The sequence below is a fragment of the Pyxicephalus adspersus genome, chromosome 2 (assembly GCF_032062135.1).
Source record: "Pyxicephalus adspersus chromosome 2, UCB_Pads_2.0, whole genome shotgun sequence".
NCBI lineage: Eukaryota > Metazoa > Chordata > Amphibia > Anura > Pyxicephalidae > Pyxicephalus > Pyxicephalus adspersus.
In genome coordinates, this window is record NC_092859.1 from 48,721,361 (window position 1) to 48,742,274 (window position 20,914).

At 32.0% G+C, this 20,914-nt stretch overlaps 1 protein-coding gene across 3 annotated transcripts in view; it reads left to right on the plus strand.

Annotated features, from left to right (window-relative positions):
* The window catches only part of GABRA1 (gamma-aminobutyric acid type A receptor subunit alpha1), an 87,751-nt gene extending 68,701 nt beyond the window's left edge, over positions 1-19,050 (plus strand). For all 3 annotated transcript variants that reach the window (XM_072400717.1, XM_072400716.1, XM_072400718.1), the window contains exons 9-10: positions 60-262; positions 5,679-19,050. In XM_072400717.1, the coding sequence (XP_072256818.1) occupies positions 60-262; positions 5,679-5,984 (509 nt within the window). In that variant the 3' untranslated portion in view covers positions 5,985-19,050. The remainder of the gene's footprint in view (positions 1-59; positions 263-5,678) is intronic.
* The last annotated feature ends 1,864 nt before the right edge of the window (positions 19,051-20,914 follow it).

The window sequence follows — 20,914 nt, forward strand, 5'->3', positions numbered from 1 at the left end:
TTAGTTTTAATTTATGATATTCATAAACTTAATCATACTGTAACCTCTCTTATCTGCAGGTGTAACAACAGTACTTACCATGACCACACTGAGCATCAGCGCCAGGAATTCCCTTCCAAAAGTAGCCTATGCCACTGCCATGGACTGGTTTATAGCAGTGTGCTATGCATTTGTATTTTCAGCTTTGATTGAATTTGCAACTGTGAACTATTTTACAAAGCGAGGGTATGCATGGGATGGAAAAAGTGTAGTTCCAGAGAAGGTAATATTATTCATTTTCATAAATGTTGCATATTGACAATTTGTGATTTTTGCATTTGTAACCAATTGTTCCTTTATCTTTAACATGTACCCTAGAGTGGTTCTTTTTGGCTTTAGGTAGAATATGATGAGCAAGGCTTGCTTGACATATTTTTGAATGTGAATTGCAGATTTCTCATATTTCTTCTGAGTTGTCTGCTGACCGACAACCAAGGTGTTCACCTTGTTAACATATTCTGCTTACTTCAAAATACAGCAAGGAGGTTACAATGGGCGAAATCAAATGCGATAACATCTGAGTAAAAAAAAAAACTTTTACTGTGTTACGTACACGTTTCTTCAGCAGGTATTTTGAAGCAGTGTGAGTATAGCTGCTGTCTAGCTAATGGTCTTGAATTTATTTTTGTAAAACATTACACTACTAATTATTAATAAAAACAGTTGGTGTAACTGTACTAGTACTGGTAATATGCATAACAACTAAAAAGAATGATATTATAAAATAGGAGCAATGTTACAAGTGTGGGGAATGGTACTGTCCATTCTGATGTAGTTTGGTAAATGGAATGGATGGCAACTATTTTGTAGCCTCTGTACTGGCATTAACATACCAAACTTCTTTAGTTTACATAGGATTTTAGTACTAGGTAAGTGCCATAAATGTGAATACTAGTATGACTATATTATAGTGTGTCAACCCTAATGGAACAGTGCCACCAGGTGGCTTCAGCAAAAATAACAAAATAATACACGGTTCAATACAATATTTTTCAAAAAATTGAATTAATCTTTTACTTTATCATTTTTCAAACTAAAATAACCTTACGCAGATAATCATATATTGTAAACTAAGGAGTTTTTTTTCTCCACTTTTACTTCCGTTTTTTTCAATGAATTTTGCCCAATTCCATACAAGAATATCCATACAAGACTATCCATTCCATTTGTATTCAGTGAATGTAGGTTACTTCTGAAATGCCCCCCAAATTTGTCCCCTTAAGTACCATAAACATACAGCAAGAGCTGTGCTGCCACTAGTGACCTGAGACATAAATATTAGCAGACAATCTTGCCCAATCTTACCCTTGTTTTCTGTTAAATGGACAAAAGATGTTTCCGTTGGTTGTTAACCTATGCTTTACACACAATAAGCAGTGGTGATCAAGACTGGCTGCAAAGTTTAGTTTTTTTATCCTAATGTGTAAGTAGCCTTAAACATTGTATGATACTTTAAACAAATGAACCTAATAAATGGTGATTTACCTATCTATGAAGATAAAGCAATAGCTCACATACGATATTATAGTATTGCATCATATAATATATCATCTTTAGCCGATTGATAAACTATGGACATTTGAAATACCAAATGTAATTTAACTGAAATCCAGAACACATACAAATAATTTCATAACACTTTTATTGTTAGAAAAACATGCTGCACCTGACTAAATTATATTTGCTTCCTAACTTCCATCAATAATGAATAATGATCCTGCTGTACACCAATAAGGTCTAGAGTAGTATGTTTATATTCAGTAATTGATCTTTGTATGGCTTTGCAATATCAGAGTTGTAATTTTGTTATTTTCTTTTCTTTGCTCAATAGTTGCCTGCTGTATTTAATAATTTTCTAACCCTTTGCTGATGTACATTTTGTTCCCATTGATTGGTTGTATAACCTTTTAACAGAGATTTACACATTCTTTTATAGCATTGTTTGTTGTGTGAATGTACAATAATCAACACACAAACGAAAAACTTTGTAACCCAAATATTCATTTTAATATAGAAAAAGGTTAAAAAAAAGTACAAAATATATATGCATAAAATTGTACACCAAACGAATGCGTTACAACTAGTAACAAGCCAGGATATGCACCAAGCATACATGAAAAATACACTATAAAGCAAGATTAAACACATCTAGGATCAATCCCAATCATATAATCATAGCCAGAGGCTTAGAACAAAAAATGAGTCAATGAGATAATGGGCCTGATTTATTAAAGCTATCAAAGACTGGAGAAGATACACTTTCCTCAGTGAACCTGGGTCATTTGCTTTTTGTTAGCAAATGTTTTCAGTCCTGGACCAGATCCATTCCAGGTTTGCTGGATCACCCAGCTTCACTAATAAAGATGTATCTTCTCCAGTCTTGGAGAGCATTAATAAATCAGGCTCAATGTGAGTTAAATGGGTGACTGTGAACCAATATGCCTACCTAAAGAAATTACTGTTGGTACCTGCAGAGGATCAGTCTGAGAAATAAAAGATCCAGTGGGACAAGCAACCGGAACCCCACATGTTGCATGACTGATGTACCCTTTTTTCAGGAGAAAGTCATGAGACTTTTTTTTTCAGAATTTTATCATTTTCTTACTGAGCTAGTGTGTAGTTTTCCTATATGGTATATTTAAGTGTCTGTTTATGCCTGTTGATGTTGTGTGATATTTTTAGACATAGATAGCTAAAAAGTTGACAGGGTTCCTTTAAACAGCACAGTTCCTTTTACAAAATATATGCTGTAAAACTGTAAAGGCATATTTTACTTACCTGAAATGAATAGATGGCCAATTGTGCCAGTATTGAATGTCAAAATCAAACTTGACATTATCATTCAATAGTATGAAATATTATTATAAAAATAATAATATAATACAAAATGTTATTAAATATTATTATAAAACAGAATTGATAAAGTACCAATGTATTATGCCAACATATTATACATAACATGTTCAATGAAAAAAAACATTGTCATTAATATGATATTTTGGATTAGTGAGAGTTAGTTGAAAATATTAAAGCAAATGATAACAAAGATGATCAAGTAATAAGTGGTAACTAAAAAATACAAAGTAATAAAACACATACCGTACATGTGTGCATGTACACACACATGTAAACTTAGACTTTACATACCCTGTATCCCCTTACAAATATCTCTGTTTAATATGTAAGGGGTATAGTATAAAAAGACAAAGCCACATTCAGGATGAGCAATCCAAATGTTTGCTTCCATTACATTTAAGAATGATAAAAGTGTTTGTGTGTATATTTATTGGCTTTTACAATAATGGCTATTTTAGGTCTGGACATAAAAGCTGAAAACCCATAGTATACAAAGATGGCAGTTGCTAATTTTTATTTTGCATAAAAAACAATTTAAATATCAGTCAGTGTATATGATGAGGATATATTGTTTGATATTTCTTGAGAAAATCTAGTCCCCCATCAATAAGGTATATTTAATGATATACTAATATTATAGTTGTACTTTTTGCCAAAAGTCAGATGTTTTTTCCTATATTTGCAAGTATTAACATAACCTGGTATTTTAATATACCCATCAGCTTCTTTAGGACCACAAGACTCAGAAATAGCCTACAAAAAACAAAAGGCACTATTTTTACATTATTCCTCCAGCCGAATTCTCTGAAAATTTGCTGGTGGTGAATTCTATGGTCCTATATTTCTAGAGGTCTATAATTAAAACAATGACTCGTTCTGCCATCTAGTGGCCAATCATCAAAAGTGCACTGCTATCACTAAAGGAAAAGAATAGGAAGAAATCAAATTTTATCAGTGAACTGAAGAGGGAATAATTCATAAATAGAGCCCCCCCCCCCCCCCCCCCCCCCCCCCCCCCCAATAAAAGTGCCCATTTACCAGCATTTTGGATCAGTTTAGAAAGCTTTTGATTTGAAACTAAGCTTCTTTATAGATGCATCTGCTTTTCAACATTTGTGTGGAGAGAAAAACAGTTCTAAAATGAACAAAAGCTCATGTACACAGGCTCATTAAGTAACTCACTGAAAAAGTAAATTTAAAGTCTGACTTTAATGTAACTTCCTTTGTAAGTTACATTCGTAAAGTCAGTGCCAGACAGATGGCATTTACATATGGTAAATGACCTGATTCATCACACTGAAAGTGTTACCTTTTGTTTTGAATGTCTTTTAAAAAAAGAATGGTGTACATTCTAAATCTGGGTACTCGCTGTTTCTACAGCCTCATAGTTGTTTATCTGCTGTATGAGACCATCCAAGGTACTATCCCCCTTCACATATAGGCACAGTGCAGAACAAGTTTTAGTAGGTCAAAAATGAAGGGAGGATCAGGTAAAACTGCTGATTGTCAGTATTGCTCTCTGCATACAGCATACTGTTTTTGGGACACTGTTTCATACTGTGCATACAGTTTGTGGGAATAGAGCCATGGTGCACATGCGCAGTACAAAGCAGCAATTTTCAGAATGTTTTCTAAGAACAGATGTACAGTGAAGATCACTGGATCAAGGCTAAAGAAGTAAAGATGAAGTGTCCTGTGCTTATCAGATGCCAATACCCCGATTTAATGCCCCCGCTCAGCCTGGAAAGGTCAGTTTCACTATCCTAGCACACGGTTGCCCCCGGACTTCAGTGTGCAAAGGATGGCATCTGTAAGGATTGACAGGGAACCATGAGTGAACAAAAAAGCAGGACAGGGGACACAATGCAAACTCAGACAGTCCAGGGTCAGTTTCCAGGTGATCCACAGATACACAGTACAGGAAAGTCCAGTAACAGGGCCAAGGGCCAGACCCCAAGGGTCAGGGTACACAGGTTATCAGTCTGCCAAACAAGGTATCCAAGGGTTAAGACAAGCAAGTCAGGGTCACAAGCAAAGATCAGACCAGGCATTAAACAATCACAGGTCCAGAAAACAGGCAAGCTGGTAAGCCACAGGTAGTTCAACAGGTGATTGCACCACCAGCATGTTAGACAGGCTAAACACTACAACGGTGCATGGTAGCTGAGAAGCTACAGTAGCCAATGGCAGGACAAGATTATAACAAGAAACTACTTTTAGCTTTGGCTGCAGCATATTCAGCACAACACATAGCTAAATTGAATCTGGTGATGCTGCAAGCTGCAGAGGACGAACAGCTAAATGCTTGATCTTCTTTGCTGCTGCACGTCGTGCCATCAGAGGGAGTAAACAGGGCATGTGGGATTGCAGTGGCCTACAGCGTGAGATTGCTGGCCAGATATGCATTACTTGACAGAAGATAAGTATTTGGATAGTGGCCAGCACTAAATGGATTTGAGATAAATTGTTAAACAAAAAATTGGGTCAATCATCTTTTGGTTCAACTCCTCTGTATAAAAATATAGCAGTAGCACCTTATGTTTCTTTTTGCTTCTGGTAGCCAAAGCTGTGATAACCCTATATCACCTACTTGTACAGTAAAATGTACTGTGTTTTAAAATCTTCTTTTAATGTTTTGATTGCCAGTACGGAAAAAAGTTTAACATTTGCTTTTCTTCTCTCTTATTAAATAGAAGCTTTTGGTTTGGAGTTGAAAACTTTAACTTATATGTGATTTGTTTCCTTTACTGTTTTATTTTCTAACATGTTTTTTCTTTATCTAGCCAAAAAAGGTAAAGGATCCTCTCATTAAGAAGAATAACACATATGCTTCAGCAACAGCCAACTATCCACCTATAGCCCGAGACCCTGGTTTGGCAACCATTGCTAAAAGTGCAACCATGGAACCAAAAGATATTGAACCAAAACCAAAACCCGCAGAACCCAAGAAAACTTTCAACAGTGTGAGCAAAATTGACAGGCTATCAAGAATAGCTTTTCCTCTCCTGTTTGGGATCTTTAACTTAGTCTACTGGGCAACATATCTAAATCGGGAACCAGCAATCAAACCATCAGCACCACCCCAATAACCCATTAACTCATAAATTCATGTTCTGTCTTTTGCACTGGGAATTGCTTCCAGTATTTAAAACGGAAAATTCCTATTTGCCATATTACCTCTGTCTTAAGGGATTTGAAGGTTTGCTTATGAAACATAGTTTTAAAAAATGAAAAATAAAAAAAATAAAAAATAGAGAAGGCTATTGCTTGATGCCACGGTACAAAAATGTTATGTGTCCAATACAAGAGGTATCTGTGAATCCTGAACTGGACATGTGAAACTAGAAAAGAGTTTATTCAGTAGCATGTCAGTGAAATACCTAGCAGATAGAGATGTGCCCTGTTTACCATATCTACAGTTTATAGTTTGCAGGGATATATGTTATATACTTAGAATCTGACAGTAATATACTGTAAATACAGGAATTCCATGTAGTAAACACTACTGTATGAGTAGTAAGTAACGTTTAGATTCAATGCATATGTTTGTTGTACACTAGTGGAAAGGTTTTATGGCTTTCTGCATCTCAGTTACTGTTAAACTTCTTTAGTTCTTATAATCAGTCATTTATCAGGTAACATGACTATGGATTATGGAAGTCTAAAAGTGGTTGAAGTACTAAAACATGATCATAGAGTCTTACCACAAGTATTTATTAATGCTTAATGTTTTATAAAATTCATATTCACACATTACTCTTTTTATATTGAAAATAATATATTCAAGCAGAAGCATTCCCTTTGCAAAACAATTCATTTACCACCTGCTTCTTTTAGAAATACAAATAGTATGACAACATGTACAGGTATATTGGAATTCATTGAAATTGCTGCAGATTCTGAAAATCACAATGCTAGTGTTTGTGTAATAAGACATGCATCTATGTAGTCCAAATCAATTTGTGCTTGCTTCAAACATGCAGTCATGTGCCATAAAATTGCCTATTTTGTTTTTAAAATACCTTTGCATATGATTGAACATTTGAAGTGAACATGAACTTAGTTAAAAATAGTCTTTTAGTAAATCACTTGTATAACATTATTTAAAGAAAACCATGCCTGACAGTTTTCTCTGTAAACAATACTTCAGGTTAAGAGTTTTTGTGTTCCTTTGTGTTTCTTCAAAAATATTTTATACATAGTTTTTGCAGGTCTGGCAAGCTTTAAATAATGACTGAAGCTGTATGATCATTCATTATTCTTCTTTGCTGAGCATTGCAGCATTGCCAATGGGAAGTAAGACTTTTGGTGTGTTTTTTTTTCTTTACTTTTTTGACCATATGAAAATAAAATAAGCTTATTTCATCTATCTCAGTACTGAAAAACAATGAAACTATACAGCTAAGTAGACAGTTATATGATTTTATATACAATATTCAAAATGGCAGATAGACTAGTTATTAACCTAAATCTCTATTATATAGATTAAAAAACAATCACTGTCATGTTTACCTTATTACCTTATGAACAGTTATTTGTTCACTTCACATAGTACGCTAATGCATCTATTCTGTCCACTGAAATACTTTTAAGAATATTTGTATCCAAGAATCAAGAAAAATACACATTTTAACATGTTCAAAAAATAATTACTTATATTGCTGGGTACAGTGCCAAGTTCTATTTTTAGGACTTGTTTCACTTTAGTACTGTTTGCCATAAATATTAAAATTACATATGTGAAGCAGAAAACATAAGTTGGGACCTGCAAACTGCAGTCTATTAAATGATTATTAGACTAAAGATGAGGTAATATTTTAGCATAGAGACTCTCATGTAACACTGATATAAAAGTAACTTTTTCTTAGCATTTTCAATAAATATATAATCACCATTAAAATACCTTTACTTTTATTCAATTTTCGAATAAAAAATGCAAGCTTAGATCCGTATGACCAATTGAATCAACAGTTTGCAAGCTGCTTGCTAAATATTCCTATATAGTGCAAATCAAATGATTGCTATTTAGGAATAGGCTTAATATTAAAGTCGTAACATAGCTTACAATATAAGATAGTTATATAGTAGGATTTTTGCTTGAATATGGATGATTGAAGTCAGTACCTCATGTACAATGTTAAGGACATATTCCCTTTCAAAATAAAAAGAACATTTGTAAACAGCCTATATATACATTTAGTAAAAACTGCAGTTATCACATATATTTTTGTTTGTTTTTTTTGTCCTTGTTACTAGTAATGACTTTTAAAAAGCAGTTGTGTAAGATTCAGTTCCCCTCATATTTACTATTTGCTTATCTAATCAAGTGTAGGGAGTTTTCTTTTTTTTCTCTTTAGATTATTAGGTATATGATAGAATTTACAGTGCTTCTTCGACTGCAATTGAATACAAAATGTCAGAGAAATACTTTTAAAAACATTTTTAAAATTAGGTTTTAAACCTTAGTACAAAGGAAAGTCAGACAATTGAATTTAAATAAACTAAGATAAAAACTGCTTTGTATCCTAATATGAATTTCCATTCACAATTTTTATTTAGTGTATTTATTGTTTCTATTATTACTATTAATGTTGTGTTTCTTGAAATTATTAGAGTTGATTTTCTTTCCTTCCTATAGAAACATAGTTTTTTTTTTTTTTATCTACAACATAACATATGATTTAAGATATAAATTTATTGTATATTGAGAACAAAGCTGCAAACATTCCACTAATACTTCATTCATAATACTTTCCTTAATTAGGACAAATAGTAAATTTAAAGTTTTACCTATGCTTTTAAATAGGTACATATTTTGTTGGATTATGGTTTAGGAGAGAAAAAATTTTGGCACAAAAGTACTAATAGTAGATTGCAGAAATAATGCTGTAGTTTGACTGTTTATTTGCATATACTCATTTAGCTAACACATGTAAATAAAAAAATGAATGTAATATACCGGTATGTTAATACTAATAGAAATGTTAACTTACCAAATGGACAGTTTATATCTGTGTGCAACAGGACATTGTATTGTAGGTATAATAATGTACTGTCATCTATTTGAGTTGTATAAGTGGTATAGAAACAAATAAATAGACTACAATACATTATTATTATATTTTGATTAAAACTTAGTTGCCAGAGATGAATCAATCTATATAGTGCTTATTAATAGGATGGGTACAATTAATATGAATTAATATTTATGCATTACACTAGGTAAAACAGGTGTATTTTTGTTAATGGTCAGTCTAGTAATCTGATTGTTGAACAGTAAAGTTACACTAGACATGCCATTCTAAAGTTAAGCACAATTCTTAAAGTTTATATCGTACATCTATTTTTAGCAGCTACAGGTTCAGCTCTGACAAAAAACATTTTTAAACTTTATAAGTTAAACTATCTTATTGCTCTAGCTCATACATTGTTGTTATGGGTGTAATAAGTCTAAATCAAAAGAATTATTTACAAATGTAGTATTTATTGTTTACCCCTGACTCAGCTACATGTTACCTGTGTTTAATTTATCATCCAGTCATGTGAAAATAAATAAAAAAATTACCCTGCATATGATTGGATGTTTACAGATAGTTTTACTTGGACATTTGTAAAAACTTTTTTTTAGTATATCATTCTAAAGTATTTTTTTTATCACATTAGTTCTATAGTCTTGTTTAGTACAAACACTGCATACAGATTATTTGTATGTGTCCAAAGCAATTTTTGACAGCTTTGTCATCAGTGAATGTATCAATGTATTATGCTTTAGCTCACATTTTAGTGTTTTGCACTTCCAGTTGCTTCAGTGAACAATTTATTTATTAGTGCTTATAAGTTAATTATATGCTATAAAAAAAAAGAACTACATTTGCTAACAAAATATTATTTGGTATTTTTGGGTATTAAATCATACCCATTTACATGTAAATATGTACCCCATATCAGATATAGTAAAAATAAATATTAAAAACTTACGTTCAGTATAGCAGAATAGTAAAATCTTGTCCTGTTGAACTGTTGAAAAGAGTTATTTAGATTATTATATCCTATCTATAGATTTCTTTGAGAATTTAAAAAATGGCTTACATTATAAATAGGATAATAAAATACTGTACATAATTCTGCTGCATTAAGGTTGATTTACTAAAAGAATTTAGGCTCTTCATTTAGCAAAGTTAACTATCGCTCTACAAGTTATAATTCCCTAAGCCTACATAGTAAATGAGGTAAAACTCTGCTAACCTCAACCATCCAATCATGTGTAAGCAGAAGTCTCAAAAGTAGAATGAATGTATTTACATTCATTACATTGAATGTATTTTACATTTTCATGCATGTGATTGAATATTCTTTGCAAACTTCATTTTGACTACATTCATTAAGCTAGTGCTATTTTGACATTTTGTTAAATAAACAGCCTGAGCTCTTTCAATAAATTACCACAATTGAAGCAGAAATCTGTTTGGTAATATATTATCCTATGTATTAAGTGTGCCAGTTGGTCAGGCTAAATCCACCCCAATGTCTACAGTAATACAAATTGGCCATAAGATAAGATTCTTCCTAGTTCTATATAAACCAGTAATATGGTTTGGTTTACTACATCTATTTAAAAGTTCAAGATATATTTATATAATTAAAGGCTTATCGTTGTTGGTTTGATTATTTTGAACTGATTGGTAGAGAGTAAATAATAATAAATACATTTTATTATATCTCTTTGTAGTGTGTAAGTTGAAAGCGAAGCTCATTTCATCAATATATATATATATATATATATATATATATATATATATATATATATCAACAATATATGCAGAATTGAAAAAATAGCTTGAATATGTCTATTACCCCAAAAGAATGAATAAAGTTTAAAAGAGTTTAAAAAGCCTCCTTGAGGTTTTTTCCTTATAGTGTCCTATGGTCCTTTGAATTTATAACCACCTTTATATGATCATCTAAGTGAATTATTTTATTTGAAATAACACCCCAAATGAATTCTCTTTTTTTTGGACAGAAATATACTTTTGTGGGCCTGTTAGGAAAAACAGCTTATGTTAAAATTCTCAACATCTTCCCATTGCTGCATATGTTTCTGCTACCTATTTCAGTGTTAGGGAGGCAGTTTGCCTGTGGGCTGAAACAGTTGTATACATCACGGTTATAATGCCAATTTATGTGCATTTCATGTGCATTTACATATAAAACAAATTAAATTATTTATCAGTTATGCATGCACTATAAAAATAATAAATATAATCAAAATAATAAAAATAATCAAATGTATTTTACAGGTAATGTATGTTTTTGCATATATTTTCTAAAAGGTCATGTAAATGTTAAATATTGCTGATGAAGCACTGTCCACATTTAAAGGGTATCTTACCTGTCCTTAGATGTGGGGACTGACTTTTTTCGTTTTCAAGGATACAAGCATTTTCAGCAAGTATAGGAAATGCCTGTTGATCTTGCCAGAAATGCAATGTTAGGGACATTCACTTCCTGTGAACTGATTAAAAAAAAAAAAGAAAAATACCCTTTAAAATTTAAAGTGTGTCGTTTGCAAGATAATTAGATAAAAAAAAAAGGGAAGGGAAAAAAAACAGCCACCACAACTAACGCCTAGTAAAATTCAACACTTTTGATTTCAACATTTGTGTTGGGTTTGAATACATTTTTACATCTATTCATTAAAGAATGTAAGAGAGGATTAGATTATTTAACATCCCTCTCTGCCTTCTTTGTCAGCTCTAAACATCTAATCAAAACACAAAACCATCAAAGGTTCCCTTTAATCCGATTGCACAGGATGTGTGGCGAGCCAGTAAGGATGACTGCAAAGTTAATAGGTTTTAAGATGCAGAGAAACAGCAGAATGTAGATGCAGAAGCTGCAAAGTGGCTGTGCTGAGTGGCAAGGGCATTAAAATGAGAATGTATTTAATGTACAGCGCTGCAAAATATGTTGGTGCTATATAAATCCTGTTTATTATAATAATAAAAATTTATTATTAATAATAATAAAAATAATGTGAGAGTGGCTGACAAGAATCAAAAATATTTTTACAATCACACATCTGTCAGGTGTTAATTACATTTTTTTTAAATTAATTTTTAAATTATGAATTGTTTTTTATGTAAAGCAATGATGAGCATTGTGAAGATTGCAATGTTTTACTAAAAAATTAATAAATATTTTTCAAGTTAAATTAGTTACAGTAATTTCTCCCGAGGCTACAGGATTACGTCTACACAAAAGACAGTCAAACCGCGTTGCTAGTTTTAGACAATGTGATATAAAACAGTCTAAATGTCCTTGATTGTATACAGTTTACAGGAGAAAGAAGAAGAAATTCAAATATGCGTTTAAAAAAACAATGTTAAATATTGATTACTTTGAGTATTCTTTTATGTTAATTTGTGTTGAATAATGTTCTATATATCATATGTGGCAAAAATTATGTCATATTGATTTAAAAGCAAAAGTTGAACTTTTCTCATGAGTTTAGTATTATTTATGCATTCATTTACATTTTATTCACATTACCTGTAAATTGTAATCTATAAATTATGAGCTATATTTGCATCTTACATATTTGCAGATCATGGTATAAGCTGAACATTGATGGCAATATTGTTTTTACATGTAGCTAGATATAGTATTTCACTGATCTCCTTGACTGAAATCAAAATCCCAGCAATGAAAACATGGATAACCACATTAATCCCGAATAAAATGAACACTATTTTAACCTAGATTAATGTATTGTGATTGTGATATCATATTTTATCTTGGGTTAAACAAAGTGCCTAACAGGTTACTGGGCTGTCATGTTATTTCTAATCTTCAGACTTTCACACATTGGCATTGGGGTGCTGAGAGGATGCTGTTTAGTCACCCTATAGTAGTTAGTGTATTTATTTCAGTGTGACCTAAAACTGGATGTAGCCATTGGTGGCTGAATATCACATTCCCAATTTCAGTATAAAAAAGCCCTTAGTAAACTGAAGGCAATTTGTTTTCTTGAATCCAAATTTTGAACATGTTTCATTCAAGTATTTCAACCATGTGGTATGTTACCTAAACTGTTTTCAGTTTATTAGCACTGCAGAGGTGTTAATTTGTTCCTGCTTGATTAATGGCAAACCCTGTTCATCTTAAGACAGAATAACATCTGAAACACTTTTTTCATCATGATATTTCAATTTCTAGTAATGTAAAAATGTAGCATTTAATGCATAATCTCATTAACAAAAGAATGTACAGTAATCTACAGATTTTATTACGTAATGTTTTTACAGTAGCAATATATTTGTAGGAACAATATGTAAGGGCTTTCAATAATGGATGTCTTTGGGTTGGTTGGACATTCCCTTTGAGATGTTTAAGACAGTGTGGCTGCCTCTTGTCCTAGATAAACTTCTAACTGAAAGTACTTGAATCTATTAAATACAAACTATTTAAAAGCTTTAGAATATACAAAGTAATGTTAAAGTAATGTTTTTTTTAGAGTTTTCAGACATAATATATAATACGTCAATATAAAAAAAATACCTAAACCCAGTTTACTAAATTTGAAAGATGGTATAGAATGTTTTCTTTAAATGTTAATATATTTCCACAGTTTATAAAGTGGATTGAATTATCTATTAATAAGCCTACTTTATGTATACGTCTGATTAAGATTGTCAATGTAATGTTTTGTTGTACTTCTTGTAACATGGTAGGGGATGTTCTGTTACCTTGTATTTCCTTTACTGTACTATGAGGGTTAGTTTCTGACAAAAGGAAAATATGGGTGATTACCAATATATAGCATTTGTATTTATCAGGGTGAGTTTTTTACATTTTTTACTTAGCTCAGCAAAGGTGTATTCATGTCAAATATAAGAAGCTCTTCCAGTATTTCAGAATTATCACTCTGGATCCATACAAGGAGAGTAAAACAGGAAATTTACTTTACTCTTCTAGTTATTATATATCCAGCCAGTTGAAGTAGGAGTGACCAATACATCACAATTGTCCTAGTGAGTAAAAAGAGTAATCTGGCTCTGGGTGTACTCCAAAGATGTGTTTGTGAGGGAGGAATTATTAGCATTTCTTTGCCCAGGACTTAAAAATCCCAGTATACTTTGTTCATGCCTATGGAAATTATTGCTGTAGCATTTTGGCTTCCAATATCTTTAGGTACCCCAACATGAAAAAAATAAAATAAAACAAAAACTAATGTCTGATCAAATGTTTTTATTAGATCTGTAAGTTTTGTCAGGAAGTAATCCTCCGTGTTTGTCCATTTTTTCAAGATGTTCATGCCATGTATGTGATTTTGTCTTGTCAATATTTATTTATCTCTTTCATGTGCTATGTGTCCTTGTACTGTCATGTAAATAGGTGATGTCATGGAATAGAATATTTTATACTAAAAATATACTAAGAATTCAGACCTGTTTACATTGTTCTGTTCTGCCAGCATTGTGTGTTTTATTTATCATCCTGTCAAGCATAACATTGATTCACATGTGTTTTGCAAGATCTTTGCTTTATTCACCTTGAGCAAGGATATATTAGTATATATATATCAAGAAAGAGTTTTTCAAAAAGTACCGATACAGTTATTTTAGGGTTCAAAAATAAAATTCATGTTTTATGTAACAAGCTTTTAACTCGAAAGCAACCTACAAACTTTTACAAGAAGGTAAAATGTTAAAAGTGGAGTTTAAAGACCTTTTTTTGAGTTTTAGTGCAACAGTGCACTAATCCTCAACAGTTATTGTTTTAGGCCCCCACCTCTGTCTATAGCTGTGTTTTCCTAATGTATCCATTAGTTATTTTTCTCTTACAATCTATGTGCACACAAAGTTATGGCGCACTGTGGTTCTTTTCTAATTTTTCTACATTTCTTTTAAAATAATATTTTTACATAGGCCATACTTAGGTAAATTTTAACATGCCAAATATTTTAAAGGTTCTTACAATAGTATTTACATGTGCAGTTACATATAACTAGATTGTAAAATCATTACAGTCAAAAGCAAATCTCAGGTCTGCATTATATAAATCAACCTCCTGCAGGTCTCTATAGCAACTGTACCTGACTTTTGCCTGAACCTTTGTCATTGCAGTTGATAGGTCTGTTTGATATTTGAGACGGGTCATTTGTCACAAACTATTTGTTATACAATGGTTACATACATGCACAGATGCATTAATTTAGTTTTACATTATTACTCTTCTACAAGTTCATTGTCTGATCATTGTTTATTTCATCTATATAAGGTAACATTACTGGTGATCATATTCTTCTGGGAAAATGTTTGGCAAGTTAAAATAACGCCTATTTGTCTGTGGTAATCTCCTGTGTATTCTGTGGGCACCTATAATCTGCCAAAGTAATTTAACAGAAGTACAAAACTTAAAACTAGCAAAGTAAATTATGTTTGTTGCTCTAAGATATAACTATTTTGTCTTGTTTATTGTTGTCTTTTATATGTGTGTTTTAAAATTGTATATTTTTGTCTGCAATGAAGAGAAAGAATGTAGAAAAGTTCATATTATAACATTCTAAAAAAACACAGGCTTAATATTAAATAATACCTTCCATTTTTATAAACAAAACATTGTGAAAAATGTTCAATACTTCTGCATAAATTGGTAAATTATAAATTTACTTACTAAAATAGTATTGACCTTTTGATGTTGCACTTAGTTAAAAACATGTGATATAATTTTAAAACCACCCAATTTAAAAATGTTTCGCCCTGATAGCAAGTGCGTGTTCTTTAAAAACTGTATTTTTGTGCTTTGGAAATCCTTAAACACAGATTCATAGTAAGTAATACAATTGTTCTTTACATTCTTCTTCTCCATAAAAGCACACCGTCTCTCTGGTGCAGCCTATAGAAAAATGTTAGCCTAAAATAGGAGGGATGGGCATATCAGAGTTACATGATGAATATCACATATCAAGGTTAATTGTATATATACAGATTGTGATCCACTGAGAGTATAGGAAAACCTTGATGCGCTGCTATACCATATATATTATTTACCATAAGAAAGAGTTCTTTTCAACAAAAATTTTGCTCAAACCAGAATGCAGACAGGACTGATAAAAGATATTTATAAATAATGACATTGCTTATGAAATTGAACCCTTTTAGACAGCTTTATTAGTGTAAATTTATTTAACAAACTTGTAGTTTATGTTTTATTTTACACATTTTGAATAGATTGTAAAATAAAATATTACAATAACAAAAATAATATTTTAACAAACTAAAGGTTTCCTATTATTGGAAGTATGTTATCAAGTATATTATTAAATAACTTTTTTCATGAACTATTAAATTGTAGATATTACAAAAAAAACTTTACAGCCACTAAAAACCTTAAAATATAGTCTGATTCTTATCTTCTTAAAAAATATTGGTAAATAATTCCTTATTGTTTGGTTTAGATATATATTCTGGGTCTTACGGTCTTTTCTCTCAGCAAGCTTATCCAAAAAATATATAATGTAATCTCTTTAAACTAAATAGGCATCCTAATATTTAATAGCACACATCCACTTGAATTGTTAGTTTTGATTATCCTGATTTCATGCTTGAAACTGTCCCTTTAGGACAGCTAAAACTACCTCGAACAATGTAGGATTTGTGTTCCTTATTAGATCACAAAAACAAGAAAATCCAGCTTTAAAAGTTATTTATGCTTTTATTACACTACACCTATTTCAAAAAATAGTGAGGCTCATTTTCCAAAATAAGTGTAGCACTCTATACCAGTATATTTCTTTTAACTAACACAATTACTAGAGCTCATATATTGATACACTTATTGCCGATACATCAAGAACAATTACACAATCTATTCCTTTATAATCTTATTTCCCAAATAAATTTCATAAAATATTTGTAAGTGTTTAAAACCTAATATATTCTCTAAGTTTAAGATACTACGTTCACTAAACACAAAAACAAAATTTTGCTAATAGATAGTTAAATGTAGTAGGCACAGCAGCAAGGACTACACACCAGTATACACATAAACTTTAGTAGTAAATTGAAGTCACATTAACACTTTGCTGAATAATGGACTCAGGAAAAGGCCCTAATGGAATAGGTGGAGATGAATGAACTCATTCTTGTTTAGGTCTGAGCTATACCTTGAATGATTTGTGACTTATAGATCCATAAATATCAGCCAATGTGGTAGATCTATTTTTAATGTATAGAGATAATTAGATCATACGAAAAAGTCATACCTTCTATGTAATCTACATGACACCATCTGTCATAACAGATATGAGAACTGGTGTCCCTATAGCAATAGGGTGGTCTACAGCATGTGGGACACCTTCTATCTTGATAGTTGTTGGTAAATTGTGTAGGATGAAGCAGGTTCTTCAAAAAAGGGGAGCCCAACAGTGGATCAATCCACCCTGATTCAAATAAAAAAAAAACATTCCAGTTTTCCACTATTGTTGAATAATAATCCTACATCCCCTTTCACACTTAATTAAAGAGCATAAACAATACACAGGAGTCTTTTCTTGAAGCATTAGACATTTCAGGCTTTCCATATTAAGTGTTAAGTGCGTATGATTCATTCATTTTGATGGTTGGAATCAGTACAAAATAAACAATGTTATTTATGGGGAAAAAATATACTTATGAATTACCCTAAAGTGGAACTGTACTGATTGGTGGGCGGTGAGATCTTGCTATTATTGGCAGGTAACTTGAGGCTTAACTTGCGCTGTCGCCCTACAGTGATGACAGGTCCAGGACCGGTTCATTCATTAGATGATGTAACGTGCGTGCACAGGAGTTATATTACCCCCGGCAGCTGGCTCTGTGTACGCTGACGGTGCACACAGAGCCAAGCTCTAATCTACATGGTGCATGTACCTTGTAGTTGAGAGCTTAAACAAAAAGTCACCAGGAGTTAGTTATTTGACAAAAGAGACATTACATTTGCATTGCATTGTTTTTTTAATTTAGGTCTGCTTTAACTAACAGTTTATAAAGTCTAATTTGTTTTAAATGAGAGATAATATTTTGGGATATTTTTATTTTCACCTAGGAAAAGAGGAAGGACAAATTAATTATTTTGTGGTTCCCTTGAAGCACCGCTAATGCTAAATTAATGTGTGCCTGAACTTGCAGTCTAATTTCAGTTTCCAATGTATTAGTTATGTACAGATACCATTAACATTATATAAAAAAACTAGCATATCCCAGCGCTACAAATTTGTTGATAACATTGGATAAGGCAAATGATCTGCAAAGCACATTTATTTTTGAATATTCAGTCTCCCCACAATGTTCCGAATTTCATAAATTTTGATTGGTACACATCATCAGTTTTAGCACTCCTATTGGATAAAGACCAAGAGATATATAAATCTGAATAAAGTTATTATAGCATCAGTCAGTCATCAGCATGTAAAGAAAGAACAAATGCAGAAAACAAAAATCAGAGGTTTTAAACTGTATTTTAAACCAGCTAACATAGTTGGACTCTTAAGGGGGATGTTCTACCTTTTAGTACCTTGTGTAGATATTTGTATAGAAAAAATAATAAAACTCTGGATCTATAATTTTAGTGAATATTTATAATGTTACTTCAAGCGTTGAACTATGTTCACTTTTTTAGCCTTTTTTTCCTAGTTACAACTCATAGCTACCTTCCGGGCCTGTAATTTGCACACTAGTTGTGTATATTATTTATTTAGTCTGCTTTTGCTATGCAATGACAGCATAATATCATCTCTTATTAGTTAAAATTAGTATGTATGAAAAGTATGATACTCTATAAACCTAATTGCACAGTTTATCAAAGGAATGGTATTCTATGTAGCTTTTCTACAGTGCTTTGCTAAACCATGTAATAATAGTAAGTCTTCCTTGGGAATAATGATCCACTCTTATAGAGGACAGTTTCTGTTTACTCTTGGGTAATTTTAAAGATGACACTGAATGTTTATTGCACCTCAGTGCAGTGATGTGGCAATAAGTCCTTAAAAAATCTAATAGAGGTTGTTAATGGCAGGTGCATGTATTGCTTTATAGAGTTTAGCGAAAGCTCTTTATTTTATGTCAGATTGTAATTCTCTTAAAATAATAAAGTTCGAAAATTAAATTCTAATAATTCTTGTGTGCTTTTATTGTCTGAAAATGTTCATTTGAAGTATATGTAAACCCAGTCACTTAAATTACATATAAAATTTAAAGCATACCTAAACTCAGAAATTTCACTTTATATCAAAGGATAGACAACCCTTTTATGTTAAGTAAAAATTCAGTTTTTTTTTTTGTTTGTTTTTTTAAGTGCAACACTCTTTTTAAAAAAAAAAATCCAACACCGCCCCCCAATTCTCAATTGCCTAGGTGAGCGAGAATGAATGACCTATGTCAGGCATCCCAGGAGACTCTTGGGTGCTCCTTTTATGCATGCCCGAGCATCTCAGGCATGCGCAGAAAGAAGCCTTTGCGTGGGGGAAAAAAGTTTGCTGATCTCACACATGCGCAGTGGGATCGTCACTTTTTTTCCAACCTACGTCACCCGATCTCGCGTCTGGGTCGGGTGACGTACGAAGGAGAACCCAGAAGAAGAGATGAAGATGGAGGCGCCGGCTCGCGGACTGATGCCGGGTCGACCCGAGACCTGATGGCAGAGACCTCTGGATAGATCAGACTGCCGTACAGTATTGAAGGTAATTGGATTTTTTATTTAGGCACTTTTGGGTTTAGTTCCGCTTTAATAATAATTTGTTTTAAAAAGCCTCTACCAAAATTTTATTGAAATCATTATCCATCATTAAACATATCTGGTAGGCCATGGTCTGTGTCAGTGTTTTTTGTTGACATCTGTATTACATACAATTACAAAGTAATGCTTTGTGTGCAAAATTATTACAACAGGACTATAGTTTCCACATGTAAAACCCACAACACAATGGGCTTGATTTAATAAAGTTTCTCCAAGACTATTATGAGAGAAGCTGGGTGATCCAGCAAATAGATGGAATAGACTTTTGTAATATTTGGCAAATGTTTTTAATCTTGGACTAGCTTCATTTCCGGTTTGCAGGTTCACTCAGATTCTCCCATGATAGTCTATCTTCTCCAGTCTTGAGGAACTTTATTAAATCAGGCCCAATGTAAACGTTGTGAATGGGCCTCCTAAACTAAGAAAAGGAAAATTTGATTTTGGTGATTTATCTGGTAAAAATATAAATTCAACTGGAACTATTTAAATTAAAAATTAAATTAATTAAAAAAAATACTATTTAAATTAAAAATTAAATGTTCAATTCTTCATAATGGGAGTGAAATGTTAATTCATGCAGTATAATAGAATTGGTTAGTTTAACTGCTAAATTCACAAACAAAATATGTGTGAAGTATCTTGCCTGACAAAAAAATTGCTTTTAATTTCGGATATCCCTGTCAAATTGGCCTGCCATGATCTGATTTTAAAGTTCCCTGATGCAGTTGAAAAAACACAGATTACCCTTAGAACTTTCCATTTTCCAGATAAGAAAAAGAGAAACAATATATATGTGGGCCATTGTGTTTGCTTATCAGTCATCACCTTGTGTGCTGTGTTGAAGCTACATGGTTAATAAAAAGAAAAACTATTCAGGGGTTTTAATCAGAAACATTATTGGATGTTGTATTTCCCAAATAACTGGGTTGGATGGATATAATTATTTACAGTTATTTTCCCATGTGACCTTCATCTGATAGTTGTCATTGCACGGATGCTGAGATGTTTTCCTTGCTCTAATTAAGTTTGACCTGCGTAATGGAAGAGAGAGACTGAAAGAACACAAAAAAAGTAAGTGGCTAGGTCATTGAAGACACCTTTGAGAGCACAGTATCTTTGCAGCTCAGTAAATTTGCAAAGACTGCATACATTGAAAAAATATATATTGTTTTTACAGTTCCACTCTGAGCTTTTTCATTTATATGCAGCGTGAAGGAAACCTTTAGGTAAACATACCATATTG